This window comes from Myotis davidii, unplaced genomic scaffold (genome assembly GCF_000327345.1).
Source record: "Myotis davidii unplaced genomic scaffold, ASM32734v1 scaffold827, whole genome shotgun sequence".
Classification (NCBI taxonomy): domain Eukaryota; kingdom Metazoa; phylum Chordata; class Mammalia; order Chiroptera; family Vespertilionidae; genus Myotis; species Myotis davidii.
This window is the reverse complement of record NW_006297815.1, coordinates 366225-380249: the sequence shown is the minus strand read 5'-3', so window position 1 is coordinate 380249 and position 14025 is coordinate 366225. Positions and strand designations below refer to the sequence as shown.

Here is a 14025-nt window from a genome sequence, read left to right as displayed (position 1 = left end):
TGATTTCATTGTTTTTGCAAAATGACCCCTTATAATTTTGCTGTGAAAACTGAAGGTGAAGTAAAGAATTTCATATTGTGCTTATCATTTAAATTTGTTGAACAAATTATACTCCACCCCCAAGTGACACTTCATCAATTTCTTTGTTTAAATAATCAACCCATTAGTCACAACTATAACCTAATCTTTGTTAAATACAGTTAGATGTAACATAAAATAAGGTTATTTTAAAATTTTTATAACTTCATTGTTTTCAAGATAAAAAATAGTTAACTAAATACATGAAAAACTATTTTCATGAAATATTGGTCAACAGTTTGTCTATTTTAGGAACATTTTTCCTGGTCCCGTCTGCAACAGTTCAGGCTGACCTCCTGTATTCAAGAGGATATCACACACAAATAGTTGAAAACCGTTACTGTGGCTGTGACTTTACTCCTCCCTCAGTATTCATTTTCTCCTTCTCCCACAGTAAAATAATTGTTAGCTGGGCAAATTACCACCCAGAATGAAAACTACATTTCCCAGGCTTCTTTGTGTTCATGTGACTTATTTCTCTCATCAATGGGGAATAAGGAGAAATAGAAAGCAATTGATTATCTGATCAATTTAGAAGCACCTAAATATATAAAGCACATATTAATAGACCGAAAGGGGAGAAATAGACAGCAATACAATAATAATAGGAGACTTTAATACCCCACCTTCATCAATGGATAGATCATCCAGGCAGAAAATCAATAAGGAAACATCAGCCTTAAACAACATATTATAACAGATGGGACCTAATAGATATACACTGAACATTCCATCCAAAAGCAACAATTCTCCAGGATATATGTTAGGTCACAAAATAAGTCTTAATAAATTTAAGAAAACTGAAATAATATCAAGCATCTTTTCTGACCACAATGGTAGGAAACAAAAAATCAATTATAAGAAGACAACTAGGGAATTCTCAAATATGTGGAGACTAAACAACATACTACTGAACAACCAATTAGTCAAAGAAAAAAAATCAAGAGAAAAAATATACCCTGAGACAAATGAAAATGGTAATATTTCAAAACTTATGGGATGCAGCAAAAGCAGTTCTAAGAGGGAAGTTCATAGCATAATGCCTACACCAAGAAACAAGAAAAATCTCAAATAAACAATCTTACTTTACACCTCAAGGAACTAGAAAAGAACAAATCAAGTCCAAAGTTAGTAGAAGGAAGGAAATAACAAAGATAAGAGCAGAAATACATAAAATAGAGACTAAAAGGATGAAAGAAAAGATCAATGAAAGAGCTGATTCTTTGAATGAAAAGATAAAATAGACAAACCTTTAGCTAGAGTCACGAAGAAAAAAACAGAGGACTCAAATACAGTCAGAAATGAAAGAGGAAACATTACAATTAATACCAAAGAAATACAAAGGGACGTAAGAGAGCATTATGAATAATAATATGCCAATAAATTAGATAACCTAGCAGAAACGGATAAATTCATAAATTCAAGACTGAATTATGAAGACACAGAAAATCTGAACAAAACAATTACTAGCAAGGAGAACGCATCAATAATCTAAAAATTCCCAACAGATGTCTAGGACCGCATGGCTTCACTGGTGAATTTCACCAAACATTCAAAGAAGAATGAATGCTAATCCTCTCAAGTTTAAAAAGAAAAAAAAATGGAAGAGTAGGAAACACGTTTAAACTTATTTTATGAGGCCAGCATTACCTTGATACCAAAACCAGACAAGGATGCCACAAGAGAAGAAATTTATAGGTCAATATCCTTGATGAACATAGAATGCAAAAATCCTCAGTAAAATATTCCAAATTCAACAATACATTAAAAGGACCATACACCATGAGCAAATAAGATTTATAACAGGGATGCCATGCCAGAATGGTTTATCATCTGCAAATCAATCAATGTGATATACCACATTAACAAAATGAAGAATAAAAATCATATAATCGCTTCATTTGACAAAATTCAACATCCATTAATGATTAAAAACTCACAATAAAGTTAGTATAAAGAGAACATACCTTTTTTTTTTTAATCCTCACCTAAAGATATTTCTCATTGATTTTTAGAAAGAGTTGAAGGGAGGGGGAGAGACAGAGAGAGAAACATCAATGTGAGAGAGACACATCAATTGGTTGCCTTCTGCACACACCCTGACCAGGGGATTAAGCCTGCAACTGAGGTACATGCCCCTTGACCAGGAATCGAACCTGGGACTTTTCAGTTCAAGCGACAAGGCTCTATCCACTGAGCAAACTGGCTGAGATAAGGGAACATCCCTTGACATAATAAAGGCCATATATGACAAGCCCATAGTTAACATTATATCCAGCATTGAAAGTTTTTCCTCTAAGATCAGTAACAAGACAGGACTCTAAGATCAGGAAGAAGAAAAGGGTGTTACTCTTACCACTTTTATTCAACATAGTATTGAAAGTCCTCACCAGAGTAATTAGGCAAGAAAAAGAAGAGTCATCCAAATGAAAAGGAAGAAGCAAACCGTCGCTATTGGAAGATATGATATTATATACAGAAAACCCTGAAGCAGCGGTTCTCAACCCGTGGGTCGCAACCCCTTTGGCGGTCGAATGACCCTTTCACAGGGGTCGCCTAAGACCATTCTGCATAGCAGATATTTACATTATGATTCATAACAGTAGCAACATTACCGTTATAAAGTAGCAACGAAAATAATTTCATGGTTGGGTCACAACATGAAGAACTGTATTTAAAGGGCCAGAAGGATCAGAACCACTGCCTTAGAAGGACTTTTCCTCAGGCAATCCCACGAAGATTCTTAGTCACCTAAGAATACTTGACACCCTGACTGGTTTGTCTCAGTGGATAGAGCATCGGCCTGGCGACTGAAGGGAAGAAGTCACAAATAAATGGAAAGGTATTATGTGAGCAGGTATTGAAAGAATTAGTAATATTAAAATGTGCATACTACCCAAAGTGATCCACAGGTTCCATGCAATCCCTATCAACATTCCAACGACATTTTTCACAGAAATAGAACAAACAAGCCTAAAACTTGTTGCAACCACACAGACTTTGAAAGGCCAAAGCAATCTTGAGAAAGAAGACCAAAGCTGGAAGCATTTTGCCTCAATTCCAAATACAGGGTGGGGCCAAAACAGGTTTACAGTTGCCCCACCTTGTATATTACGAAGTTACAATCATGAAAACAGTATGGAGTTGGCATAAAAACAGGGACATAGATCAGTGGAACAGAATACACAGCCCAGAAATAAACCCACACACATATGGTCAATTAATTTATGACAACGGAGCCAGGAATATACAATAGGGGAAGGACAGTCTCTTTAATAAATGATGTTAGGAAAACTGGACAGCCACATGCAAAGTAATGAAACCAGACCACTATCTTACACCATACATAACTCAAAATGGATTAAAGACTTGAACTCACACAACTCAATAGCAAAAAAACAAACATTCTCATTAAAAAGTGGGCAGGGGATCTGAATAGACTTTTTTTCCCACTGAAGAACATGTACAGATGGCCAACAGGTACATGAAAAGATGCCCAATCTCATTAATCATCAGGGAAATGTAGAACCACAGTGAGGGAGCACCTCACACCTGTTAGGGTGGCCATCAAAAAGACAGGAAATAACAAGCAAGAATGTGGAGTAAAAGGAATCCTTTTGCATTGTTTATGGGAATGTAAACTGGTGCAGCCACTACGGAAAAACAGAACCCCATGGCAGTTCTTCAAAAAATTAACAACAGAGCTACCATATGATCCAGCAATTCCACTTTTGAGCAGTTATCCAAAGAAAATGAAAACACAACCTCAAAAAGATATATGCACCCCTGTGTTCGTTGCAGCATTATTTACCCAAGACATGGAAACAACCTGTGTCCATCAATGGATGAATGGATAAAGACACATACACATACACACAATGGAATATTATTCAGCCATAAAGAGAAGAACATTTTGCCATTTGAGACAAGATGGATGGAACTTGAGGGCATTATGCTAAGTGAAATAAGTCAGACAGAGAAAGACAATTACCATATGTTATCACTTACATGTGGAATCTAAAAAATAATTGAGCTTATAGATACAGAGAACAGTTTGGTGGTTGCCAGAGGCAGGGGGTTAGGGAGTGGATGAAATGGGTGAAAGGGGTCAAAGGTACAAGCCACGAGGATGGAATATGTAGCATGCTGACTACAGTTAATAATACTGTATTGCATATTTGAAAACTAAGAGAGCAGATATTAAAAGTTCTCATCACTCACAAAAAATCTTGTAACCACATATGGTGACAGATGCTAACTAGATGTATTGTGGTTATTATTTTGCAATATATATAAATATTGAATCATTATGTTGTACACCTGAAACTAATTACATCTTCTGTTAATTACAACTCAGTTATATGTCAATTTATATCTCAATAAAATATGGAAGTGGTTGAATCTCAAATCCATTCATGACTTTGAGTGGGGCAGGCTCACCGAAGCAGCATGGACTGTTAACTGAGAGAATAATAAACAGTTGCTATCTTGGATCTCTCTCACACAAAATTAAATCCAACTCAACCAACTGCCCCAGACACCCATAGAATGCAGGATTTAATGTGTCTCAAGACCCAGCAAGAACAGTTAACCACTGGTTTTGGGAGGGGACTTACGGTTTTTGGGTCATTTTTCTCAATCAAATAACAATGACCAACATAACTAATATTAGGTAGTAGTGGCTTTAAATGTTTTCATATGAAGCAGCAACTTAACATAAAACTCAAATCTGAGCTTCCTCGAGGCCGGGGCCAAGAGGGAACGTATACGGGGGACACAGCACTTGTTATTTAATGGCGAGGAGCATACCAGTTCAAAGTAAAAACAATTTCAGGATCCTTAGTTCTGAAAGTCAGGTTGGAATGGGGTTCCTTGTATATAGGGGCGTTCTAAATATAACATAATATTTTCGGTGACAGTTTTTAAAAGAAACCACATAAATGTTCTGTGTACAGAAATTTACATTTGACATGCTTCCAGTCTTCACTGAGGATATGATAATTAAGCACCGTCTGATGAAATCCGCACTTTGGGGAAATAGCTTTTCGGTGATTTGTGTAAATTTGAGGATAAGTTTGGGAAATCAATTCTGAAGCATATTCTCAAGAGAGGGCTCCTTCCTATGCGCCAGCTGGACGATTCTCCCGCCACGAGCCCCGTATGGCAGGGTACGTGTTTCCTTTCAATTTGACGAATGCAAGTTCCATACTCGCTTCAAATTCCCGTGGCCCTGTTTGCGTTTTGATGAAGCCACAGCACCTCATTTTATGAGTCCGGGCAAAACTGCTTTCTGGGTTGCCATTGTCCGGGCTGTCAAATGAGGGGAGTGGAGAACGCTTTTAGGGGCCTTCCTGTTCTTTCGGCATCCAGAGCTAACGGTCTCCACACAGGCCTTCCAGCCAGAGGCTGTAAAAAGGGGTCTGTGAGCCACCACTCAGTCCTCAGACATGTTTGGCTTGGCCCACAGTTGACATGGAGTTTTGCCAACATTTTTTAAATCAGCAAATTTCAGCAAAAAATTCAGAGTAGACATATCTGAAGTTGGCAATCCTTACCTTAACACAAATGGCTATAATTAGAGTAGTTCTCACTTAACGCACGTCATCGGTAGGTTCTGCAACTTGAAGGGAAATGATGTGTAATGCAACCAATTTTACCACAGGCTAATCGATACAAACAAGAGTTAAGCTCCTATGGTATCGCATCAAGGTGTTAATGAAACGACACAGAATGAGACCATGCTATTCGGGGACCCACTGTTTCTGGACTTGAGGGGCAGGTGCCCCTTTTGGTTGGTGCCCCCTGTCCGGCTGCCTCCATCTACACCCAGGTCCCCACAACAGCTGTGTGGCGGGCCTTGGTAAGCACACGTGGCTTCCTGCAGAGACCTAGGACCAACATGGTCATCTGTTCGGGATCGAGGCCTCCCTCTCAGCAGGACCCACATTCTGGGGGATTCCTACTGTGGAATGAGTCTGCAAGAAGACACCTCTCCAAGTCGCTCCCCAGCCCAACGGGTCCTCGCAGCCACGCCCTGTAACCAACGGAAGCTGTGACCCTGACCCGAGCTGAGGGTGGCATCGTCTTCCCTCCTGTCACTCCCGCCCCACAATCGCCTGCTCACTGCAACAGGACTTCCTGAAGTTGCAACATGCACGCCACAACATCTGATTTCACAACTGCTGAGGAGCCCGGGGAGGGGGGGTTAGTATTTATCATTAATTAAAGCAAACCAAATTAATTGAGTGGAGGATTTTACAATGGTGTCGGAGGTGAGGGACTGTAATTGTGTCTTTGCCTCAGGCAACCGGCCGGGAGGTGTGTCTTCAGAACCCACCAAAGTACCTCTGCCAAGGTCAATAGGAAACCTTGCTCAGTCTCACCTGGGATGCAACACCGGGAGGCAGACAGTCAGATGTGGACCAACGGTCCATCGCCATGCCAACGCTTGGGCCATTCTATAGCAGCCACACAATCCCCACATACCATACACTTCTCTCCATTCTGCACACCAGCTTTATCCCCATTCCCTAGCCCAAGGTTCTTCTGGAACCTTCTTCCATGCGATTGGTCTAAAGCAGTGGTCGGCAAACTCCTTAGTCAACAGAGCCAAATATCAACAGTACTACTTCAAAATAGACTCGCCCAGGCAGAAAACCGACTTCTGCGCATGGGCCATGAAGTTTCAATCGCACTGTTCGTGCGCCCGCATTTGGTATTTTGTGGAAGAACTACACTCAAGGGGCCAAAGAGCCGCATGTGGCTCGCGAGCCACAGTTTGCCGACCATGGGTCTAAAGTCAATAAATCAGTCTCAGATGGCTTTAACAACATCCTTAACAGACGGAGACCACAAACTCATGCACAGGTGCTTCTGGCTTCTCTCTGTACTGTATTTCATATGTTAAGTGCAGTCCTCCCCTCGCTCCCCCGGCTTTCTTTTAGTTCAAAATCCTTTGAAAAGGTCACTTTCTATCACTACTATGGGCAGATCAATCTAATACATATAAACATAAACACACAACTTTTAAATTAAAAGGAAGTTGTCCATGCATTAGCCAAAGTCATCTAGGGTGGCCCCTGGGTACAGGGGCAACACAGGGAGAGACCCTACTCCAAGGCCAGGCCACCAGCGCCGCTTCCCGAGGCCCCACCCCCCTCACCTGTCCGGTAGCCAGTGCTGTTGAGGTACACGGCAAAGGTGCGGCTCTCGTGCTGCGCCTGCCAGGAGGGCGAGGAGCAGTTCTCGTTGTTGGTGTAGGTGTTATGGTTGTGCACGTACTTCCCGGTGAGGATGGAGGACCTCGAGGGGCAGCACATGGGCGTGGTCACGAAGGCGTTGACGAAGTGCGCCCCGCCCTGCTCCATGATGCGCCGCGTCTTGTTCATCACCTGCATGGAGCCTGCAACAGAGCGGGAGGTGAGATGCCGCCGGTGGGTTCTAACTCCCCCCCCCACCCCCCCCGCGGAGGGCATGGAACAATGGGGGACCGGTGCTGAGTGGCTCTCAGCTGGATGGCACCCCATTCCCGGGGAGGGGAACACGTTTTGGAAATCTCCCGGGGCCGATGGATCCTACTGGCATTTGTGGGCAGCGGCCAGCAAGGCACTGTGGGACTGACCTTCACCAAGAGGAGGCATCCTGGTCCCCGGTTCTCCCGGGCGTTTATGGGGTGTAGGTAACAACCTGTTTATAAGTTACCTGAGCCTAGCAGGGAACTCTGTCTTACACAGAAACAGAAGATTTTCTTTGCAGGGTATTAATATGCACTGATTTTCTTTTTCCTTTGGAAGCAACGGCTATGTAAACCGAGGGAAGACTACACTTTTGTTTTGTTTGGAACCTTCCCAAGAATTGTTTGCCCTTATTGAAATCTGGTCACGCCACCCCCTCCCCTGGCTCACCTCTGAATGCGTCTCAGCTGAAATGCTCGACATCAGCCACCTCCCCCCAGACCTCGCCCCTCAGCGGAGCCTCTCCCAGTGCCCTCTGGAGTCACTGTGGTTCCTAATTCCCTTGAGCTCTTATTACACGAGCAGCATGTGTTATTAGGGCTTAATTACACACCACCAGGCACAGTGGTTCCATTCATGCCTATTCTTGTTTCTCAATGAAGCGTTCAGCAGACGACGGCACGCGGGAAGAGAGGGAACTAACGCGTGTGGGCACCTTACCGGGGGCAGGTGCTTTCACAGTCCCTGCTATGCCCTTGCGCAGTGCTCAATCCTCAACGCCCCCACGGGGTGTGACAACACAGTAGGCGCTCAATAAATGTGCGAAGAGTGGATGCCTAATTGTACACTATGGCTGGGACCGAAGCTCTTAGCAGCTTTAATGGGAATAGTGGAATTTCTCTTCCTTCTATGGCCATCGCATTCTTTTCCGTTTGCCTGCGGCTTGCAGGGTCTGTAGGACTGAATGATGGCACACTCTCTAAGACGCATCCACATCCTAAGCTCGGAATCTGTGAATGTGACCTAATTTGGAAAAAGGGTCTTTGCAGATACACTTAGGACCGTGAGGTGAAATCGTCCTGGACTACGCGGGTGGGCCCTCAATCCAATGGCAAGTGTCCTTACAAGAGACAGAAGCAGGAAGACACGGACACAGGGCGAACGGCGGCGTGAAGATGGAGGCAGAGGGCAGAGGGACGCAGCTACAAGCCACGGATGTCTCGAGCCCCCAGAAGCTGACAGAGCTGGGAAGGATTCTCCCCGGAGCCTTCGGAGGAACACAGCCCTGCTGGCAGCCTAGTTTTTAACTTCTGTCTCCAGAGCTGTGAGAGTACATTTTTGTTGTTTTAAGCCACCCAGTTTGTGAAAATTTGTTAGGACAGCAGCAGGGAAGCAATGTAGCATCTACGGGGCATTTGCGGTTCTTGCTGGGGAGCTGCTGGTCCCAAGCACCAAGAATCCCCTAGAGGCCTGAAAACACCCAGTCAGACCCCCTCTGCACTCTCTCCCTAAAGGCTACGAATGAAAAGGAGATTTTCCCACCTTTCTGCCAAATACAGAAAGAAACAGAGCCAGAGCTTCCCTGAGGCAAACACAGATCATGTCTTCATGCTTAAAATCATCCAACAGCTTCCCATTGCACTCACACACACACACAAAAGCCAATTTCTTCCTGTGGCCTAAGACTCTTCGAGACCTCTCTGAGTCTGAGTCCCCACCCCGCCCCCTCAAACCCTCTCCCCGGTCAACCCACTTCCAGTGCTTGCCTGACCTCATCTTCTCCCTTCTCCTTGCTCAGCTGGCTGCACTGGCCTCCTCACTGTTTCTCAAATGCTCCAAGCTCATCCCTGCCCCAGGACCTTTGCACTTGCTATTGCTCTGCCTGAGACATTTTCTGAGATTTCACTTTGGTTGGTTTGTCCCATTATTTAGATCTCAACTTAGAGGTCACCCCTGCATCAAAGTCTCCTCTTCCCCATCTGAAGGAGCCCCACCCTGCTTACTTCCTCCTGCCACACCAGTGTGCATTTCTTCTTAGCATTTATATCCTGCTGACATGGTGTTTTCCTGGTTTGCTTGGTTATGATCTGCCTCTCCCCCTGGACTGGGAGTTCTAGGGGATCCAGGTGCTGGCTACCCCCTCCCCCCCATTCCTTACAGAGCCGGAATGTATCGTTGGTGCTCTGTAAAACTCCCCGCATGACAGGAAAACAGCAAAGCCTGCCCTTTCAAGCCCAGTGCAGAGGCGGTTTTATAAGGGACACCCTCCCGGAGCCAGGTGTGTTTCCTGAGCCGCTTGGCCAAGGTTGCTCCCGGAGGGTGGAGGAAAGGCCCTGCTTTGTGTTCGAACAGGAATTGTCAAGCCTGGGACTGTGTGAGCATCTGTATCAAGGTCACATGCCCTGGTGAGAAGTCCCCAGGGGTCGCAGCTGTAACTGGTGGGCAATAATAGGCTTTCCACCAGGTGTGATGTTTTCCTTTGAAGGGGATGGAGGAGGTGAGCTGAGGCCCCCCTCAACCAGCTGGTGCTAACTTGCTGAAATCCGATGGAGCGTGGGGGATCTCACCAGCCGCAGGCCGCCTTCTGCGGGCCAATCCATTCCTTCCACCTTGAATTTTTACCACCAACTAAGATTCAAGGCCACGCCCTAGAAGCCCAAGCTTGAATATCGGCCACTTTCCCACCTCATGGCTTTTGCAAGAGAAGTGCCCTCCCCCTGGGATGCTCTCTCCTGGCCGCCTTCAGGTTACTGACCAAACATCGGACATCCCAGAGAGACCTCCCGGACCCAGTACTGAAATCACCCTCCCCCCCAGACCCCCCTACTCTCTCCCTTGCCTCACTTCCCTCAGGCCAAAAGCCACTTCTAGTTCACTTGTTTGCACGCCGCCTGTGGCTACCACGGGAACACTCCATGGGGGCAGGGGTTTAGGCCTGTCCTGGACGGTGTGGCTCAGTTGGTTGAGCACAGTCTCAAGCCAGTTCAATTCCCACTCAGGGCACATGCCCGGGTTGTGGGCTTGATCCCCAGTAGAGGATGCAGGAGCCAGCTGATCTATGTTTCTTTCTCTTAACAATCATTCTCTCCCTCTCCCTTTCTCTCTAAATCAATTAGAAAACACACACACGACTAAACAAAAAGGGCCTGCTTTGTTCACTGTCATATTCCCAAGCCTAGAACAGTGCCTGGCATATAATGGATGCTCAGTAGATATCTGCTAAAATAACCAAAAAAATCATCCTACTCTTTGGGTTTCCATATAACTCAGGAGCTCAAGCTACTTTGTGTCCATGGATGTACTGTGTATGTGGGTGTTGTGCAGGGGACTTAACAATTTAACTTTCAATAGTACTAAACAGATCATATGCTCTCTGGTTGGCTGCACTCCCCAGCACTCCCTATAGTCTCACACACATTATCTGCCTGGTCCCTGAAGGCCTTGGTTTTGCAATTCCTAATGTAACTTCGCTGTTGATCAGCTCCAACCTGTTTGTGGGGTAGAGGGCAGTTTCTATGTCAATAGAATTCATCCTTATTATTAACGTGGTGACTGTCATTGGCTGAAAGTTGATTGTGTACATTGTGCTGGGCACATGACATACACCATTCAACTTAATCCTCCCAACAGCTCATTTACCAGAAGAAGGAACGGGGTGCAGGGAGTGAAATGACTGGTCGAGGCCGCAGAGCCAGCTGGGGAGGTGGGATGTGAGGACTCAGACCCAGGCTTGTCTGATGGGAGAGATGGATGCTGGGTGTCACTTTAGGAAACATTCAGTTTATGCCACGTGGGAGGTGGTGACACTCAACAAGGAAGTGCACATGTACTTGGTCAACTCTTGGCCAGAGCAAGGCTCAGAACTGTCCCTGGGCTCTAGGCATATCGGTCCCCTAGCCACCCCAGAGGTGGCCTTGGCTGGCACAGCAGCAGTGAGAGTGGCACAGGGTCACAGCACCAACCACCGGGACGCCAGTGCGGGGAGAGTGGCTCCTTTCACTCCTGGTCAAGTCAGGGAGAGTCTCCGTAACACTGCACACCGTCTACTTTGACACGGAGGGAACCGGCCACCTGCTTGGAGCCCCAGGAAGGCAGCAGAATTAGCTTATATTTGATCACATGTTCTACTTTCCTTCCATTTGGGGCAAGGAATGCGAGCTTCTCTCACTGAGGGTAGTGGGATCCTGTTCTATTTTTTTTAAAAAAAATTAAAAATAAGTAACTAAGAGTACAGGTGGCACATAGATATGGTGGAAACTGAGGAAGGCCAGGGGCCGGCGGTGTTCGGGACGCACTGGCTTGGTGCAGCCCAGACTGTCCACCCAGTGGTGCCACTTGGAAGAGGTGCTAATAGACACCTTGGGTGCCACCTGTCCCCTCGTGGCTCCTCCTGCAGCTCCTCCCTTTGCCTCCAGTTACTCGGGAAATCATCTTGGCTACTCCAGGGCCCCGTATTTCCATTCCCACATCTAATCCATCAGCAACGCCTGCTGTTCTTCAAAGCATATCCACAGCAGAGCCCCGTGGCCTCCTCTCTGGGATGCAGCTCACCCTCTTTCCTCTGCATTAAGTCAACTGCTTCCTGACCGGACTCTGTTTATTGCCTATGGAGCAGTCAGAGTGCCCCTCTCCTCAGCATCCTCCATAGCTCCCACTTACTCAGAACAAAGTCCCCACGGTCCCCACGGTCACCTAGTCCCGGCCCCGGCCCCAGCCCCAGTCCCCTCCCAGCCTATTCTGCAGCCAGGCTCACGCCCGCCTCAGAGCCTTTGCCATGCTATTCCTCCTGCCCGGTCCCCCCATGGCCCGTGCCCTCACCCCCTTCTTGTCTCCACTCAGAAGTTCTCTTCCCAGTGAGGCCTTCCCTGCCCCCCACATCCACAATTTTACTCGCTGCCGGATATTTCATATCCTCTTCCTTGTTTCACATTTTCAACTCTGACACATTATCTTTTTTACATTTTTACATACTTATCTTGCTTGTCATCCCCCTACAGCCCCAGATGCCAGTGCTATGAGGGCTGTAAATACTGACTGTGCCTCACAGCTCCAGCCTAGAACAGTGCCTGGCATACAGTAGGTGCTCAATAAATATTTCTTGAAGAAATGAATCTAGGGCCGTCCAGGCAGAATCAACCCTTTGCCTGCTCTTCACAATGAAGGGGGAAGCCGCTAGTAATGAGATTTCAGCCTCTCTCGGTCTCCAGAGGCGGCAGAAGGGACAAAGCCGCCCACTGACCCATCAGACCCTTCTCCTGGAGCAGGGAGGCCGTCACCGGGTGAATAATTCACCTGCCGTCAGCAGCCCCGAATGCTGCGCTGGCGAAAAGCAAACAGCCTGCAGAACCGTTTCTTATTTTTAATGGGCTCAAAACCAGGGTCTCTAAGCGCTTATACCTCCATCCCACTAATTTCAGAGAAGTGAGCCATTGGCTGCTCTGGACCCGTAGCTCCCTGTGCCTGCCTGCGCGGTGCGCTCGCCCCTGCCCCATAAGGAGGCTGAAGGAGAGCTGTGTCGGTCCGCTAGTCCACCAAATTTAACCACGCTGTGAAACGCAGGGGCATCTGTGCATAAGCAGCGCTACACGCTAAGCCTCCCCTTGGGGACAGTAACCTGCTTTATTAAAGCGGCCAGAGCGACGAGGCTCTGTCAGGCCACATCTGGAACACGAAAACATCTGACCGCATCTCCTCGCCCGGCACAGCCCTAATGAGGACGGACGGCCCCGGCGGGAGGGAACAACTGGGAAGACAGGGCCACACAGAAATAAAAAGGCCGGTTTTCAATATTTTAAACAAAGCCGAGCCAGCCAACCAAAACTTATTCTGTCCAACATAAACCTGGGGACACGCAGACACAAACAGACTCGGTTTCTTTCCGTGATCAAACCTTCCTACCTCGCTGGCCAGGGGTGAAGTCACCTCACGCCTCTCCGGGAAGCCCCACCCCTACCGTGAAGATGGCACTTGCATTTTGCTGCCCAAACCACTGGCCTGCCAGGAACATGGCTTTTCTCCCATGACACCCCTTTGCCCACTCACACTGTGATGGCTTTTCTTTGGTTCTCCCCATGCATAGCCTGCGCTATTATTTATTTGATATTTTGCTTTAAAGTGACTTTAAAAAAATAAACTTGACTCTCAATCCAAGTAACTGTGAAATTCTGGGTTTGATGTGCTAATGACATATTTTTTGATGTCTATCAAAATAAGTTCCTAAGCAGTAAAATCAGCATTTGTTGACCTGCCACCTGAGATGACCTTGCGAGTTCCCTGGGCACTTTAGGAGCCACTGAGTTAATTTGCTTTTCTAAAGGTCTGGGTTAGAGTGGAGAACCAAGATGGCGGCATAGGTTAACGCCGGAGTTTGCCGCCTCGAACAACCATTTCAAAAGTGAAACTAAAAGACGGAAGGGACATCACCCAGACCCACAGGAACGCTGGCTGAGTGGAAGTCCTACAACTAGGAGGAAAGAGTAACGCATACGGACAC

At 46.3% G+C, this 14025-nt stretch overlaps 1 protein-coding gene across 2 annotated transcripts in view; it reads right to left on the bottom strand.

The window, feature by feature from the left end:
• Positions 1-14025, bottom strand: part of SULF2 (sulfatase 2) — a 74044-nt gene that overhangs the window by 48806 nt on the left and 11213 nt on the right. For both annotated transcript variants that reach the window (XM_006773521.2, XM_006773522.2), the window contains exon 2: positions 7241-7480. In XM_006773521.2, the coding sequence (XP_006773584.1) occupies positions 7241-7480 (240 nt within the window). The remainder of the gene's footprint in view (positions 1-7240; positions 7481-14025) is intronic.